Source organism: Haliotis asinina, chromosome 7, assembly GCF_037392515.1.
Source record: "Haliotis asinina isolate JCU_RB_2024 chromosome 7, JCU_Hal_asi_v2, whole genome shotgun sequence".
NCBI lineage: Eukaryota > Metazoa > Mollusca > Gastropoda > Lepetellida > Haliotidae > Haliotis > Haliotis asinina.
The window spans coordinates 396923-416003 of NC_090286.1; the positions used below are offsets into that span (position 1 = coordinate 396923).

Genomic DNA, 19081 nt, shown 5'->3' on the forward strand with positions numbered 1-19081 from the left:
TTGGACATTGTAACAAGAACCATCAGAAGATGACACATCCCCCGAGTCCACATTTAACATTTGAAAGAACATATCATATCACCTGACAGTTACTTGATGTTTTTCTAAATTCGAATCGTTTCCATCGAAATAATGAAAAATATTACTGTCAAATATCTGTAAACAGCAAAAGGCACCACTTCAAGATCTGCCTCACATATCTGCAAAGTTTGGTTGAAAGAAATCAAATGGTTTTTGTGTTATGCTCAGGAAACAAAGCCAATCCCTCCTTCTTGAAACTAAGTCCAAATCATTTCCATGGAAACCCAGAAAAATAAAATTGCCAAAAATCTGCCAAAAGGCACCACTTTGGGGTCTGCCTCACATAGCTGCCAAGTTTTGCTAAAAGATGTTAAGACACACCCCACCCTTTTGAGACAAAAGCAAAAGGTAGCACTTAGGTTCTGATAGATATAAGATATAAGTACCAAGTTTTGCAGAAAAATATTGAACATTTTTTTTAGAACATTTTTCCAGAAACGAAGCCCACCCTGCCATTAGACAAAGTTCACACCATAACCATGGAAACGAACAAAATAAAAATGCCAAACACTTGTAAATAGCAAAAGGCACAACTTCATTACTCAGTTTGTTATAACGTGGAAATATGGAAAGTTTTTCTGAGTTATGCTCCAGGAACAAAGCCCACCCCTCTCATTAGACCAAGGCCAATACGTTTCCATGGAAACCAAAAAAATTAAAATGTCAAAAATCTGTAAATAGCAAAAGGCACAACCATAGGTTCTGTCTATTATATCTACTACTTTGGGTCTAAACCTATTACACATTTCTTTAGTTATGCTCCAGAGACAAAGTGATAACGGACGGACGGACAGCCAGACAAGACGGCATCCATATGGCCCCCTGCATGGTATGCCAGAGAGGATAAAAGGTTCCTCTGTGTATATTATCTAAATGTGACTGAATTCCTGGCCAGTTCTGGTGGTGTCAACCAAACTTGGCCAGTTTTCCAGAATGCAGTGTTGGATGAGAATTACCTTGGAATGTCAAGAGTATAACCAGCAAATACGCTGTAGCTGTCATCACTGAACCTACACAGACTCATGATCATCTTACCCACACATCTCTGTGCTAGTTCTGTGACAAAGCCGTCAGCCAACTTGGGACTCCATGCTTTTGTGTGAATTTTCAGGATCTGTTTCCTTGCTGAATGAGAGGGCAATGGGAAGAGGAACTCCCGGTCAAACCTGCCCGGCCTTCGCAGTGCTGGGTCGATAGAGTCGATCCTGTTGGTAGCACCAATGACAACTATTTCCCCTCTACTGTCAAGGCCATCCATGAGTGCAAGCAGGGTCGATACAATTGAACTGTGAATCTGGTCCTGCCGACTCGAGCGTACCGGGGCAAGGCCATCAATCTCATCAAAGAAAATTATGGAAGGACGCATCTGGTAAGCCTAGGAAGAAAACAGACCTGTATAGAGTCTGTCAGGTGTTCTATGAACATTACCGTCAGCAGGCAAGTCTATGGTATATAAGAGAATATTCAACCTCGCTACTTGTTGTGCAAACCATTCTCAAATGATGAATGAAAACATATGTATGAAAAACATCTTCCTTCATGTCAGAACAAAATACAAGCAGTGCATCCTTCATGTTGGTAACTGCAGTTCATGTAAAGCAACCAGAATTACATCTAACACAATCAAGATTATGTCATAAAGCTACTGATAAAGATCTCATGTGCATCTACCAGAAATGTGACCCATAAAAGGAAACAGGAGAGCAGGATTCTGCCATGTGGTCTGATTCCTTCTTCAATAGGTATGTTATGAAAACATCACAGGAATTCCAGAAACACAATGGACCTCTCTATGATAATCACTTCCATGTATACACAAGTGTAATGAACATGGACAGTGTGTTTATCTGGGAATGACTGTACACCACTGGAGACTGAAAGTTAGGCAGGTTTTCAGTACTGACTAGTTTCAACTGCTGGATGTATAGTTTCTATGCTTGATACAACTAACAAGATATCTTGTGAATTCAAAAGAATATTTACCTGATCAAACAGCAGGCGAAGCTGTCTTTCTGATTCTCCCACCCATTTACTAAGGCAGTCCGCACCTTTCCTCATGAAGAAAGCCACTCTTCTGTCAGAGGAGCTACATTCATTAGCAAGAGCTCTCGCAATCAAGGTCTTGCCTGTTCCTATAAGAGGAATACACAACTGCATTATTCTGTAAATTGATGACAGTAGTAGAGAGCACTGCTACAATATTCTGTATATAGACAGGGTTCAATTTTTTTTAAAAAAGCCACTTGCCACAAGGCAAGTGACTTCAAGAAAGTTACTTGTCCTGACTAAATTTCCAGTTGCCAAGATTTTATGACACAATATTTGATGTTAGTGTTTACTGGGCTATTTATCAAAGAGTGTTGAATTTCAAAGAACGATAGCTCTAAATTATTATTACTGCAAAATGAAATAGCCACATTATGATCAGATATGAAATGAAATCCAAGTTTACTTTCAGTTTGAAACCATAAGTGGAAATTATCTAGTAGTCCACAGACAAGTAAGATACCATTAATTGATAGTCTGAAATGAAAACTGACTTGTCCCGGACGTCAGGCGATGGGATTTTTGAACCCCTGATATAGATGACTGTAGCAGAGGAGAACACAACTACAATATTCTGTATATTGATGTTTGTACCAGAGGATGAACACAACTACACTATTCTGTATATTGATGTTTGTACCAGAGGATGAACACAACTACACTATTCTGTATATTGATGGTTTTACCAGCTAGAGGACAAACACCAGGGCAGGGTAGCTGGGATGGGTACCAGGGTGTACCAGGGCAGGGTAGCTGGGATGGGTACCAGGGTGTACCAGGGCAGGGTAGCTGGGATGGGTACCAGGGTGTACCAGGACAGGGTAGCTGGGATGGGTACCAGGGTGTACCAGGGTGTGGTAGGCAAGTTGTATCAGTCAGGATGTACCGGGGTGTGGTAGGGAAGTTGTATCAGTCAGGGTGAACCAGGGTGTGGTAGGCAAGTTGTATCAGTCAGGGTGTACCAGGGTGTGGTAGGCAAGTTGTATCAGTCAGGATGTACCGGGGTGTGGTAGGGAAGTTGTATCAGTCAAGGTGTACCAGGGTGTGGTAGGCAAGTTGTATCAGTCAGGGTGTGCCGGGGTGTAGTAGGGAAGTTGTATCAGTCAGGGTGTACCGGGGTGTGGTAGGCAAGTTGTATCAGTCAGGGTGTACCGGGGTGTGGTAGGGAAGTATTGTCAGTCTGGGTGTAATAGGGTGTGTTAGGGAAGTTGTATCAGTCAGGGTGTCCCAGGGTGTGGTAGGGAAGTTGTATCAGTCAGGGTGTACCGGGGTGTGGTAGGGAAGTTGTATCAGTCAGGGTGTACCAGGGTGTGGTAGGCAAGTTGTATCAGTCAGGGTGTACCAGGGTGTGGTAGGGAAGTTGTATCAGTCAGGGTGTACCGGGGTGTGGTAGGCAAGTTGTATCAGTCAGGGTGTACCAGGGTGTGGTAGGGAAGTTGTATCAGTCAGGGTGTACCGGGGTGTGGTAGGGAAGTATTGGGTGTAGCATCAGTCCAGGGTTGTATCAAGTTTGAGGTTTGTATCAGTCCAAGGGTAGCAGGAAGGTTGTATCAGTCAGTGTGTAGTAGTGATGCTGTATCAGTGAAGGTGTAACAGTCCAGGTATAGCAGGAAGTAACAGTGAAGCTGGGAAGGAGCAGTGAGGGGATGCATAAGTGAGGGTGTAACAGTCCAGGTGTAGCAGGAAGTAACAGTGAAGCCAGGAAGGTGCAGAGAGGGGATGTATCAGTCAAGGTGTAACAGTCCAGGTGTAGCAGGAAGTAAGAGTGAAGCCGGGAAGGTGCAGTGAGGGGATGTATCAGTGAAGGTGTAACAGTCCAGGTGTAGCAGGAAGTAACAGTGAAGCCGGGAAGGTGCAGTGAGGGGATGCATAAGTGAAGGTGTAACAGTCCAGGTGTAGCAGGAAGTAAGAGTGAAGCCGGGAAGGTGCAGAGAGGGGATGTATCAGTCAAGGTGTAACAGTCCAGGTGTAGCAGGAAGTAACAGTGAAGCCAGGAAGGTGCAGTGAGGGGATGTATCAGTGAAGGTGTAACAGTCCAGGTGTAGCAGGAAGTAACAGTGAAGCCGGGAAGGTGCAGTGAGGGGATGCATAAGTGAAGGTGTAACAGTCCAGGTGTAGCAGGAAGTAACAGTGAAGCCGGGAAGGTGCAGTGAGGGGATGCATAAGTGAACAGTCCAGGGCCCCGTTTCACGAAACTCTCATAAGCCAAAGATCTCATAAGTTTTCTCATAGCCATTATGCCTCCTACACTGTAACATGAGATACGGATGCTACGAGAATAGTTACGAGATCTTAGGCTTACAAGAGCTTTGTGAAACGGGGCCCTGGTGTAGCGAGAAGTAACAGTGAAGCCGGGAAGGTGCAGTGAGGGGATGCATAAGTGAAGGTGTAACAGTCCAGGTGTAGCAGGAAGTAACAGTGAGTGAGTGGGTGAGTAAGTGAGTTTAGTTTAGCAGGAAGGTTACATCAGTCAGTGTGTAGTGGGGAGGCTGTATCAGTCAAGGTGTAGCAGAAAAGTTAAAATAGTGAAGGTGTGGCAGTAAGGGGATGTATCAGTAAAGGTGATACAGTCACGATATACCAGGAACTAACAGTGAAGCAGGGAGGGTGCAGTGAGGGGATGTATCAGGAAAGGTGATACAGTCACGATATACCAGGAACTAACAGTGAAGCAGGCAGGGTGCAGTGAGGGGATGTATCAGGAAAGGTGTATCAGTCACGATATACCAGGAACTAACAGTGAAGCAGGGAGGGTGCAGTGAGGGGATGTATCAGTAAAGGTGATACAGTCACGATATACCAGGAACTAACAGTGAAGCAGGGAGGGTGCAGTGAGGGGATGTATCAATAAAGGTGTATCAGTCAGGATATACCAGGAACTAACAGTGAAGCAGGGAGGGTGCAGTGAGGGGATGTATCAGCAAAGGTGATACAGTCACGATATACCAGGAACTAACAGTGAAGCAGGGAGGGTGCAGTGAGGGGATGTATCAGTAAAGGTGATACAGTCACGATATACCAGGAACTAACAGTGAAGCAGGCAGGGTGCAGTGAGGGGATGTATCAGTAAAGGTGTATCAGTCAAGATATACCAGGAACTAACAGTGAAGCAGGGAGGGTGCAGTGAGGGGATGTATCAGCAAAGGTGATACAGTCACGATATACCAGGAACTAACAGTGAAGCAGGGAGGGTGCAGTGAGGGGATGTATCAGCAAAGGTGATACAGTCACGATATATCAGGAACTAACAGTGAAGCAGGGAGGGTGCAGTGAGGGGATGTATCAGTAAAGGTGTATCAGTCAAGATATACCAGGAACTAACAGTGAAGCAGGGAGGGTGCAGTGAGGGGATGTATCAGCAAAGGTGATACAGTCACGATATACCAGGAACTAACAGTGAAGCAGGGAGGGTGCAGTGAGGGGATGTATCAATAAAGGTGTATCAGTCAAAGGGTATTGGTGAGGGTGCAGCTGAGAGGGTGTACTGACCTGGAGGGCCATGAAAAAGTACTCCTCTTGGTGGTGCAATCTTGAACCTCTCAAAGATCTCAGGATACATAATAGGAAACACAATCATTTCTTTTAGGGCACGTATATGTTTGCCCAAGCCACCTATGCTTTCAAAGGTCACCTGTACAAAGACACAAGAGAACCTGTTTAGGAAAGTATTAACATCAATCATGACATCAGAAATCAGTTCATATTTTAAACAGTTATGAGTAGAGCTATCAAATGCTGAAGTTGTGCACAACTGATTTTCTATGACACTGAGTAAACATTTCAAAGGATCAGGAAGCCGCTGAAGTATACATTTACTAGACAGATTTTCCTGTTTAATGTCAGACATATATTGGAGCAAATGCCAAGTGATCTGTAAACAAAGATGTGACTGCATCTTAATAGAAGCCCCAATTGTACAGCATATATACAGTAAACCATCTTCGAGGTTGGATAACCATATCAATCATTGTAACAGAAATGAGTAATTTATTCCTGACCAAATCAGCCATTTGACCAGTAGAAGTAAACACTCCCTTGAACGCAAAGGGAACTTTGAGGTAATCTATGTTGAGAAACACACAGACAGGTGTGAAATTGGCATAATTTGTGTTCTATTTGAAATAAACTGCAACTCCTGAAACTACAGATTGTTGTTAATCTTGACAAAACCATCTACTAATTGCAAATAAACATCAACATATCAGTAGGTGTAATCAAACACCATCACGTTAGTATGTGCAATCAAACACCAACAGGTTTGTAGGTGCAGCCAAACAACATAATGTCAGTAGGTGCAATCAAACTCCATCATGTTGGTGGGTGCAATCAGACACCAACATGTTAGTGGCTGCAATCAAATTTCACGTTGAGGAAGAAACAGCCCAGAGTGATACTTACTGATCTATCTATATTCATTGGGTCTACATCAGCCAAACTTGCTCCAATCTTTGACCTCTCCTTGACAACTCCAGATTGTAGATCTTCAGGCTTCAAGTTCATAGGCAGACACCTAGGTAGACAACATCATCCCATCAAACTGAGTGAATAACCTTGGACTAATGTATGGTTATACTTGGTTACACTTCAGTTCACTCAAGTGCCAAAACATTAGCGCAATCAGAAAACAAGCAATATCAGCAGTGAATCTTACAGATGTATATTGTCAATCAGATACCCTGATATTACCCAATCTGGACCTAATAGAATAACTTGTATACCTTCACTTACATCTGTATTTCATTATATTATTCACCAAACTTCTTGCCAACAGTTCAGCAAATCTCACCATAAACTCTTTGAAACAAACATTCGTTGCTAGAAATTCCCTCACTGGATCATTTATTTTTGTGAAATATATCACAAAGACAGTTTTGTGATACCTGTTCCTTGAACGAGCCATGCTCTTGGCTTTACGTCTCTGAAATCTCTCTTCATCACTGGATATGCTCTCTGATGAAGAAGTTGAACTAGAAACATGGAATGCTTGTCGTTTCCTGGAATGAATGCATTGTAGAGTTAACACACATACTGGGGTAATAGGTTACAGTCCTGTGTCCTGCAACACATACTTGCTATAACACTATCTCCAACAATAAGTGCCTGTCACCAATTTCTGGTTTTAACTTCTTAATCCTACAATTAGAAAGAGCACATTAATTAGTATGACTTCAGACTGAGCGTAATACGATCTTGTAAATATTTCTTGTACCTGACAATTTTCTTCCTGTGGGCTGGAGATTGATATGTTTGGTGACTGTCAAGTCTTCTCGTTGACCTTGGTGGGGTTTCACGGAACAGTGATTGTTGTTTCTTTTTTTGACTCTCTGAAACAAATATACATCAACATGGCAGTCTAGCGTTATGAAAGGGAGCGCTGATATTCCAACTAAATGACAGTGGTCAGTAAAGAAGACCAGAATGGGGATGCAATAACATGTGTCAACCAAGTCAGCGGGGCTGACCACCTGATCCTGTTATCCGCCTCTCACAACAAGCATGAGTTATTAAGACCAATTTTAATTCAAATCTTCCAGGATAAGTTACTTGTGATATCTGTGAAAGTACTAGGTAAATATTGGTGCTAAAAAGTGCAAGAAATAAAGGCTTACTTTTTGTCTAAACTTGCCCTTTACGTCTATTTGGTCTGTAGTATCAATGTTATCAATTTCAATCATTACTGGTAGTATCAATGTTATCAATTTCAATCATTACTGGCAAAAACAGAATGTTTGTGAAGGACCTGGGTGAAAAACATTTCACATCCTTCTGAAAATATTACCAACAAGTAAGCATGGCCAAGACTGATGACACAAAACAGCAAATGATGCACACAAACTAACCTATAGGTGGTGCCTCAAACAGCTGTGTTCTAGGTTTGTGTTCACGCAGGAAATACGATCTCTTCTGTGGCTGTACTGGAGTCCCATCTCCTTCCTGTTCATCATTGGTGTCTGTGGAGCAGGAGCAACACACAAGGTTATGTTTTGTAATACACGGAGTAACACCATGGACAGGATCTAGTTCTTAAGTAAGAGATTATCCACAATTACTCACAGTCTGTCAAGTTTCAAACATTATACTGTCTTGTCTTACGTATGTAAGTTTTACAAAGGAAAAACCAACATTTAACTTTATAAAATTCTTCACTAACCTCCTGACTCTGAGTCAGAGCCCTGTATTGGAACACCGTACATGTCACGCTCCACATGTTTCCGCTGCCTCTTGACCCGACTGTACATGTCAGAATACTGTAGGGAGAGGAGAACCTTCCTTACCATGTTGTAGATAACACTGTCACGCAGTGCCCAGAGTTGGATAAGCATTCAAACAGTGACTTTTGAGTTCACACTATATATTTATTTCATCATCTTTCACTGCTTTATTAAAACTATTTGACACAATGAAATCATAATTAACCATTTAAGCTTGTCAGAATGTTTCACTGACTTTATAAAGTCAAAAAGAATTTTGTTTACATGTCATATAGCCTATCAGCTCTGGCAACACTTCTAGAAAGAGGCATACATCAGACCATATTAACTTCGATAGAAGAAAACTTATACGTGCAGTAAACCCTTTTCCTGTACAACACTTTCCTCTACAAGAAAAACTTTCATGAACAGCATTCATAAGCAATAAAAACACTGAAGAGGGCAGTTAACCCTTATCATTAACCTTATGGCAGGCACCTTCAAGCTTTGCCTAAACAGGCAAAACTGTACCTTATTACAATATAGTCAGGGGTTAAGTAAACTGTATTTCTAAAGTCTGAATTGCTTTTTGGGAGGTATTCCCTGTGTTCTAAATCATGTACATCATACCTCTTCCTTTTCCACTGGTTTCATAAAACTTGTTTTCCTCCTCTTTTTCCCCCTCCCATCATCATCTTCATCCTTATCTTTGGCGCTAACAACGGCCTTATCCAAGAAATTCTGGTTCAGTGTATCAAAAGTCATCTTCCTCTGCCGAGTGCTGCGTCGCCGCCGCCCATCATCATCATCATCCTGATCATACCCAGGTTCATCCTCATCACCATCATGTCCCTCTACTATTACTGGAGAGTTGTCAGTGCTTGCTTTGCTGTCTCTACGACCACCACTTGAATTTCGTTTCCTCCTTGGCTTACTGGCACGTCCACCTCGCCGACCTCTGGATGGGGAATCTGCAGAGATGAGGAAAATCTCAACAAAATCACAGCAGCCAGACTACCAATACTAATACAATCCATTACAATCTGTGAGTGAGAGAGGAGAGTCAAGCAAATTATCTCCAGCTTCAACACCATTAGTGAAAAATGTGCAGTGCTGGCAAACCAACCATCACATCCAGTCTGTGATCCAACACCAGGACCAGGATCAACATATCAGTAATATACTACTGGCAAATAATAATGTGTTCTATTGATGTAGGTATAGTTATCATTCAGATATACATTTACAATACCTTGGTATTGCCTCTGAATTATAATAAAGTTTCACATGCATTAACATTAAGTCATATATGATTACATGTGCAAGTTGAAGTGTGTGAGCAGCAACAGAAATTCTTTCTTTCAAACGTGCCATACAGCACCTGACACAATCTATCTAGGTGTAACTTTTTAAAAACATGTGTGACCTTACTTTTGGATGATCCAATTAAACATAAAGCATTACAACAATTATGTCATGTTGCTAATGTTAATAAATCAGTAAACATTACGTAAATCTGTAAACCTGACAGTTGGATTTCCTGAACACTAACATCACAGCTTCTTTTGTCCTGGACCAAGAACATCAACAAATTATGTTCAAATCAAATAAAAAAAAGGATTTGGTTATGCACAAAGGCTAAGCAGCCTTCACACAGCAAGTTTGTCAACACATGTCAAATTTTAGTTTGTGGGTTTGAACACTCCAAAAACTTGCCACCAATAGCAATGTCAGCATTGTCAAACTGTTGTGGAGATATAGGATTGGTGTCTATTCTCTTTACTTTTACGCCAGACTCAGCAATATTTCAGCTGTATGGCGGTAATCTGAAAAGAAAAAAATCACATCTGGACTCGACAATCCAGTGAACAACAGCAAGAGCACGGATGTGCTCAACCGTGAACTGAAGACATATGCCTTCATTATTCACCATCACCTTCCTCAGTTTCTTTCTTTCTTCTTTTCCTGTCTGAAACAGATTCATGAAAAAAGCCGGAACTCCTGAAGTTTCGATGACTGACAAGACAATTGACAACAACCACCCTGGTAAAACATTTGAACCAACCTTCCTCATCACTTGACATTCCTTCCCCGATGAAGTACGCCCCACTGTAACAAAAAGGGAAACAATTTAGCGTATGAACACAGAGATCATCAACAGTACATGTAGCTTTGCTTCTTTCATGTGCCTTCTGGAAGTTGAAGATGAGGAGAAGATGAAGAATGACAGTTTCATGGACACACAACTTCTTTATTCCGTATAGGTGACGTTTCAACACAAATTCTAGTGCTTGAAAAAAGTCGTTCATACTGAATAAAGAAGTTGTATATCCATAAACTTGTCCTCATGCTTCATGTAGCTTTACAGTTAGATGAGGTGACAAGGAGTCTAACATCTGTTCAAGATCATACAACTCACTGTAGTGGCATGCAACCTAGATGTCTATGAGGTGACACACATCGCTGCATATACGGTGCGGAAATGTACATCCTGTACATATGAATGTATATTATGGACAAAAAAACTATATATATTTTGTACACTAATAATCATAGCATCAAATTATCAACGAGAAATATACATTCCAGTTATAAACATAATTACTGCATGTTATGGTACAGTCAACTACACTGTTATATCAAACTGTATAAGATAATGGAGAATACTTCAGATTTGTTTTGGTATATGAACTTCTAACACTTCTTTGACTGTACTCTCAATGAGGCAAGGATGAAACTCTATTGAAAGCCATTTAACACTTGTAAGTTAAAAGAAGCTGTGCATCAAATAAAGTCTTGTGTGACCTCAAAAAATACTTGTTTCTCATTCTAATGATTTACAAACAAAAACCTTGTTTGTCTGCTGGTCATTGATATCACAAATATCCAGTAAAATAACACTGGTGCGTACATGTATATACTGTGCAAGGCAAATAAGGGGCTGATAGCAGAACCTACTTCCACAATCAAGCTTTTTCTATCAAGAAAATATGGCATTGTCAAAGTTCAGCAAAGATATATATCTCATTGCAGCTGGACAGTGCCAATCTCAAAGGATGTTACAAACACCTTGTACAGGTATGGCCATGGTGGCTATCTAGTCACAGAGATTGATAACAGTTTACTAAATACCAGGGCCCCCTTGCACAGAACAATCTTAGTTACAATCAATCATAGGCCCCTACAATCAACTTTACAATCACCATACAATTGCCCTAATCCACTTGCACAAAGCCGATCTTAGCGAAAATGTAAGTCAGCATGAATTTAATATCGCGATCTTAAGCATTTACAATAATTGTAGCAGCAAGATCATTTTGTGCAAGTGGGCCCAGGACAGCAAGGTATTATTACATGTACACAACAATACTCTTTTGAGACAATGTTAGCAATATCATTTTCTAACAAACAGTATATTGGTACAACCTAATTTTGAGACTGTTGCTGTCAGGTGTTATAATATTTAGTTTTAGGTCCTTGAAATGTAGGAAATAGGACCTGAACATACAATCATTATCACTCAAAATTTAACACTGTAGTTCCCAATATATCACAACACAGGTACCTCAATTGCAATTTACTTAACTCCAGTTTATCTGTCAATACACAGTCCTACTAAACATCAATGAATAAACACTGAGAAAAATAACTGAGCTAGAAAGTCAAAGAAATCTGAACAGAATTTATACATCACACATTTTTGCATGCATTACCAACAAAAATAGCATTTTTAAAATAATTTTGAAGAGTACGAAAAATAGAGATGCAATTTTGTGTGTGGAAATTAGATCTCGACTTCATCACAATGATCATGTAGGCTATTATTGATGACAACATTTGTTCGTATTTCTTCCCCTTAACGCATTCTGTTCAAAGACACTTTCATGCTGCCTTTGTCCACCCTGTCATTACCACTCTTACAATATGGTACACACTGAAGTACAAGGCCTTCAGTTTGGTTCGGTTCAGTTCAGAATATGAGATGTGATCATAATGTAGAAAATTGACATATGGCACAGAAATACGTAATTTTTATGACAAAATTGATATTTTAAACTTTTTCTAACCCTTGCTTTACTGCTTATCTCCCCTTCCTTCCGAATGTATAGTGGAAACTTGAATTCCTTCAAATTCCCTAGAAGCCAACATACAATCACTCCCCTTGAGCCTTCTCCCCTTTTTTCACCAACAGTGCGCACGTGACTGCACACATGTCAAACCTCACTCGCTCCAACAGAATGCCTCCCCTCCACACAGGCCTACAGGGAAGCCTGAGTGGTGCAAGGCGATGGTTGGGAGGGCTTCATCTCATGAGTCAGGATAAGTATAACACATCAATTTTATCATAAAAGTTATGTATTTTTCTTTATCCTAGCACATGCTTTATTGCTTACCGAATCCGATGGAAAATGTAGATTCAGACATACTATACGCCTCGTCTAGATATCTGGAACAACCCATATGTCAAGGTTAGGACTATTACCTAAAACGGTGTTGCGACCCATATGTTAACCCATATCTAACCCGGCTGCTTTATATGCTCTTAGGATCACTGATCCAAAAGGAGACAGTTGTCTGTTAGAATTCTACAGTCGATGCAGGAGAAAGGGATAAACACAAGCTTGAACTTCTTTCCTCTCGCAGCACTTCATGGTAAGTAGATCTTCAAAGCTCTTACCAAACAGAAGGTCAAGCCCTGTGGGTCATTAAGACCCAGGATATTCGACAGAGATGGAACATAAAACTGACAATCAGTTGTCCCAGCTTCTGATTGTTTGTGATGAAGTCCCATCCTCTTAAGTGGCCAGCCAGGTGGTTGCCAGGTTCAAATCTTGTACAGCCGAAATGTAAGGCATGGATTTCAGACACGCTGGCTGCAGTTGCTAAGGCAAGCAGAAATATTGTTTTCTGAGTGAGCAACTCAAAAGATGTCTGCATCAAAGGTTCACAATCTTTGCGGATGAGGTGTCGCAATACTACATTAAGATCCCCTGCAGGTGCTCGGAACTTCTGCTGTTTATCCGCTAACTTAAAAGATATTAATAATGCAACTAATTCCAGAACCCTCGTCATCTTCACTTTTGTGTTCCTGGTGATGACTGAGCTGATAACTGCTAAAGTAGTTGAAAGTGTGGATCCTTTCTAGCATCCGGTAGACCTCAAATAACATAAGTAGTCTGCTACCTGTGGGTTAGTCGCTCCTCTGGCCATAAACCTCCTACGAGTAGTGTATTGGACAAAACTTCTCCACTTGTCATCATACAGGTTACATGTAGATCGACACAAGGCCAAAGTTACAGCTTTTGCTGCCCTGGTGGACTACAATCTTCCCTGTAAACATATCGATAATCGCTTCTGTCCAATCAATAATTGATCGATTATAATCATTTGTACTTTCATTTCATTGTCAAACACCAGCCAACTAATTTCTGGGTTGTCAATTGTTAACGCTATCAAGTTATGGCTGTGTCAATGGATCATCAACAAAACAAAAAACGTCTGCCTTTCTGTTTTGTGTTGTTTGTGGTGGATGATTAATGTTGAAATAGAAAAATCTATTCTGTGAAGTACTGTAATTAAGCATTGTATCGGCATGTTCTACAGCATTCATGACACCAAAACAACTCAATATTTCAGCCGCCACATGTAAGTCACGTGTTTATGTGCAAATGCAACTCAATGATTTTTATTTCAGCCAATATCAAATATAAATATATCGCTAAGCTGAAATACCTGTATCAGTTTTGGCATCTCGTTGTGATATGGAACATGGTGAGTGCATGAAGTTTGTCACTTGCTTATATCCAAATACCAAAGATCAATTCAAGGAATTCCCCTTTCAGCCAATTAGAAAATGGCTAACCTGTAATACCTGGGTCGGATTGTTACCTATGGCTGCATGATTGGACGGACAAGGTTGGCAGAGTTTTTGCTCATGATTATTAATTAGTTCTCATTGGGCCTGCTCGACAAAAGAACTTGAAAAAAGGTGGATGTGTTAAAAGAAATGTTTGTTTTGAAAATTGATTTTTTAAAGGACAAATTTTGACTTCCTTATAAATAGATTTCGTACACATTTTGATAGATATTTGCCGTATTTAGAATTGTAACTTTGTGAACTTACAAATGCTGATACTAATACCAATTCCTGTGAAGATTCAGGAATTTTGATATTTTCTTAAAGACAATATTATATTGTTTAACTTCATATATAACTTATATTGTGGCACACAGGTTAATGTGGTGTTTCTGAAATTTAATGCATTGAAACTTGATTATTTTTTTCCTACTATAATTAGACAGTTTAGTAGATTTACGTGACCTATTTGGGAAAGGGACACCCCAATCTAAATATATCTAGCATTACCATTGGCTGACAGGGGAGGCATGCGTAGTACACGGCTTCCATTTACGAAGTAAACAAGCAATGGTGACCAGGGCCCGTTGCTCAAAGTGATCACAGTCGTTATGACAGTCTAAGTATGTGTCAAAGTATAAGAGATACGATCACCATAGAGCTACGATCACTAGGAACAGGGCCCATATTGCTAGGTGAAAGAAAACACGACAAAACAGAATAAAACTAAATCATTATTTTTTAATTAACCAATCTGCAGTTCATTAGTAATCAACAATCGTCTATTTTGACTTGCATCGAACAATTAACCGATCCTATGATTAATCGCGCCAGCACTAGTAAACAGGACATAACATGTTCTATATTTGTAAGCAGAGCACTACTGAGTTCCCCTACTTTTGTCTCGTGTGAGGATGGATGAGGAGGTTTGGCAAATCGGGGTGGCACAATATGGGCTTGCTGTGTTTTTTCTATGAGGTCTGGAAACAAGGATTTCGCTGGCCAGTAAGGAATGGCCAAAATCAGTTGCTGAATCTTCTTCTGGTCGATCTTGCGCAGTACTTCTAGTAACAGGATCATCGGAGGAAATGCGTAAGCGTTCCGACCCTCCAAAGATACGGTTTGGTCTTCAACAGCTCATGCTAGTGGATCAGGCACTAGCGAGATGAACATTGTCACCTGATTGTTGAATGGGGTTGCAGACAGATTAATGAGACGACGGCAAACTGTTTCTGTTACCAACTTTAAGGCATAGATAGATTAAAACTCTATTCTCTCGTCAGAAAGAAATATAAATTTGTACGTTATCCAACTGTAGATTATTGACACGTCTATGATCGAAAAGAAATATATGTGGAGATCTGCACTGTCACAATATAACATACATTGTATTGGGGCATGGCAGATTTTACAGCAACGGTATAATACGCAAAGGGAGACCACTCCCATCTTACGTAAAAACCAAGATTCGCTACCCCTGCGTTATTGAAAAGGTCATGGCCACTGCTAATCGCATACAGACACCTTTTGATACTATCCTTTCCTTGTTTATCAAAAAGGTATGGTGTTCATACTTTTTCCAACACTGAATTGGGTGAGATTTGTACTCTATGGTATCGACTCAATAATGATGTTCACTACGTCAAATAACGATATTTCAAACGTTAAATCGATGTTGCATTCTCCATGTTGTCGAAGTGTCGAGGCGAATCATACAGTTTTATGCAATATGAAAGCAATCCCTAAACGTAAAGCTAATTATTTGCGTGAAATTGACACCAACTTGGGCGCCATTTTGCTACTGACTACAATGATCTTAGCTCCTTACAATTGGTTCCAACCAATTGTAAGTTTTGATTGTAACTTACAATGATCTTAGCCTACAATCGCTTTGTGCAAGTGGATGGTGATTGTAGCCGAACCCTAAGATCGCGATCTTAAGGATTTACAATAATTGTAGCTCTAAGATCGTTTTGTGCAAGTGGGCCCTGTATTTCAACTGCCGTGGGAAAATTTTGAATTGCTTAAGGTTTTGTTTTATTGGTAAATTTAATAAAATTGCAGTTAACAAAAATGTCTTTGTCTTTTCTTTGTTCTCTTCAAATTGTGATCAAACGTATTGAAATCTAAAGTAGAAATCACCATATCATATCTAACTGTAGATTCAGCAGACTGCGCATATGCAGATCAATCCATGCCATGTGATTGGCTAATACAGACAGTTGCACACTGCCATGCCCCGTTATCTATTTATAGTGGTAGCATGTGGTAATCAATGCATGCGTAGAGAAAAAAATGTCTTCCAGTAATAAAGAGGAACAGAGTACACTGACAGGGTTCTTTTCAGGAACAAATAAGATGCAAAATAAAAGTAATCCAGTGGTTAAGGGTACAGAAAAATATGGCGATGTTTTTTGATTTGTGGCGTGTCATAACAGCCCTTGTGCCTTTTCTTTATTTTTTATTACGTAATCAGAAAATTATCATAAAAAGATCTTAAATAGTATAAATAGTCAACCATTTTCCGTTATCATTAGCTTTCCACTCGCTAACATGACACAATACCTCCATTTTATAAGCTTCGAATGAATAACATGCGAGGCGATTCGCTTGATGGTGGGTATCGTTCAAAAGCTGTGATTATGAACTATATGTATATCACTGCACCCATGCCAAGAGTATTTTCACAGTTGCAAGAAGCGATTTTATTGGATAAAAATTGAAATGTGTGTTCGTCTGCTATAGAGATTGTGATTGCCACAATCGGGCACATGGGCCAAGGCAGCCAATCATATTACAGTAATGGTATCCAAGGAAAACACTTAGATTTGGAAGAAAGTTTTGGGTAAAATAATGGTATTTTGAACACACTAAGCAAGAAATCGCTATCAGTATGTAAACAATGGAATCTATTGAATGTATCGTGTTGCGTTATGACCTGTGACAAATATACTTCACCTGCGTTTTCTTCATTAAACATCTTCTGTGAGCGTGAAGACTGAGGTGTCGAAAGCCGAGATGTCACTTTTGACATAACACGATCGCAGAAAAGGATGGACAGAGTAATTTATATGTACATTTGACAATTTTTATGAATTTTGTTGTTGATTTTATTCATCAGTTTATTCAAATCATTTTTAATGACATTCTGAACACATTTATTTAATGTGTTTGGACGGCTTGAAATCACTTTCTGATTGTCTCAGCATGGCATCGAATCCATAATTGTAGTTACTGCAGGTCTAGTGAACATTTTCTCAAACACACAACACACAGCACACCTACAACACATTTATTGACAGTATTTCATTATGAATACTGATTACTTTCTCTCCGGATAAAAACTAGCTCAGCTGGAATTTTCAGACCCTGTCGGCATAAATCACCGGCAGTTTTCAAACCCACCGGGAACACTGATTACTACACACCTATTTGTGACATCATAGACATTCCACAAAGTTTACTTTCATAGTTTGTGGCATTTCAACTTTTTCAAAGTTATAAAACAACAATGACATTGCATGAGAAATAGGTTATCCCAGTCATGTATCTTGGGACGGTTAATATCCTGCATTAGGAATAAACACTATGTATTAGGCTCACCAAGGCTCGCTAAATACTGTGACTATTCTTTATGCGGGATATTAATCATCCCAAAATACACTTGCATGATGACCTATATATACTGTTTCACCCCTACCTGTGACAGCATGACATAAACAATAACATGAAAGTATCATGTGTCCTGTAAAAACATTTTTGAGTAGCGTCTATAAATCAGTAAGCCACGACGATCACTGATATTCACATTACTGTAACCACTGGCTTTCATGCACATTAAATCAATTCCTTGTTTCATTTATCAAAACTTAAAGATGGTCACCTTGATCGTATCTTTGGCCTGAGCCTCGACTGAAAGGACGACTGATCATGATCTGACGTCAGTTTTCCTCTTCCACTACTGCGGGAGTTGTGAACTACACCACTGTCATCACTGTTGTAGTCCTACAACGAAACAATATATATATGAACTGAACAAAAATGGGCTTAGTTAGACCCAAGAACATCTAGGTAAAACTGGTCTTCAGCAAGCCATAAGAAGCTTGTCAAAAGAGGTAACCAATGGGATGAGGGTCTGGCTCCATGACTTGGTTCACACTTCATCGAATTCCAGTTGGCAACATCAAGCTGTTGATCACTTGATTGTCTGGTCCAGACTTGATTATTCACAGAATGTCACCACCATTTAGCTAGGATATTGGCATAATGTAATTATAAAAGCAAACAAATCTTTTGGATATTACCAAAATCAACAAAAGTTCACATATGGTGACAAAAATGAGAGACATTTAAAAATCTTTTTCTGTTAGGAGATAAACATCATGTGTTGGCCAATTTCCGGGTGTTACTGAGTATTTGAAGCACGGGAATACATTTGGAACCGACAGCGTCCGCACCCCTTTACACTGAGTACGGTGCAGCGGTGAAATGTCATCAGATGGCCACTTCAGCTGATTCCCGCGGTAGCATCTGCAGCTGCTCATTTGTGAAGTCATTCTGACTTTACGTCACAATGTGATTTGAATGACGCCACCACTTTGGATGACGCAACAAAACAATTGTTTGCGATGTTTCTAGGTGTCAATATGCAGCGAAATAGCCTTGCAATTTCTGGGAATCAAATCCCATTTGATCATGTTTTTCAACCAATCAGATTACAGAACAGAGCGACTTTTGATTTACTATCGGCAGTAGATGCAACATCATTTGTTCTGTTACCTGAGGGTGTTGGGGTGTTAAACCCCAAGGCAATCTGCCTTTCCACTCCTGGTCTGGGGATGATGCAGCTAAGATGGATACTCAAAGATACGTCCAGTATGGTGTCAAAGTCCAACACATAAAAGTC

General features: G+C 40.1%; 1 protein-coding gene across 1 annotated transcript in view; it reads right to left on the reverse strand.

The window, feature by feature from the left end:
- Window positions 1-19081, reverse strand: part of LOC137291763 (ATPase family AAA domain-containing protein 2-like) — a 56336-nt gene that overhangs the window by 28311 nt on the left and 8944 nt on the right. Inside the window, exons 3-13 of the mRNA XM_067823280.1 lie at window positions 18059-18180; window positions 10384-10427; window positions 8949-9289; window positions 8279-8375; window positions 7968-8078; window positions 7337-7451; window positions 7008-7121; window positions 6526-6637; window positions 5617-5758; window positions 2065-2213; window positions 1117-1456 (exon numbers count right to left, since the gene is read on the reverse strand). Coding sequence (XP_067679381.1) covers window positions 1117-1456; window positions 2065-2213; window positions 5617-5758; window positions 6526-6637; window positions 7008-7121; window positions 7337-7451; window positions 7968-8078; window positions 8279-8375; window positions 8949-9289; window positions 10384-10427; window positions 18059-18180 — 1687 coding nt within the window. The remainder of the gene's footprint in view (window positions 1-1116; window positions 1457-2064; window positions 2214-5616; window positions 5759-6525; window positions 6638-7007; window positions 7122-7336; window positions 7452-7967; window positions 8079-8278; window positions 8376-8948; window positions 9290-10383; window positions 10428-18058; window positions 18181-19081) is intronic.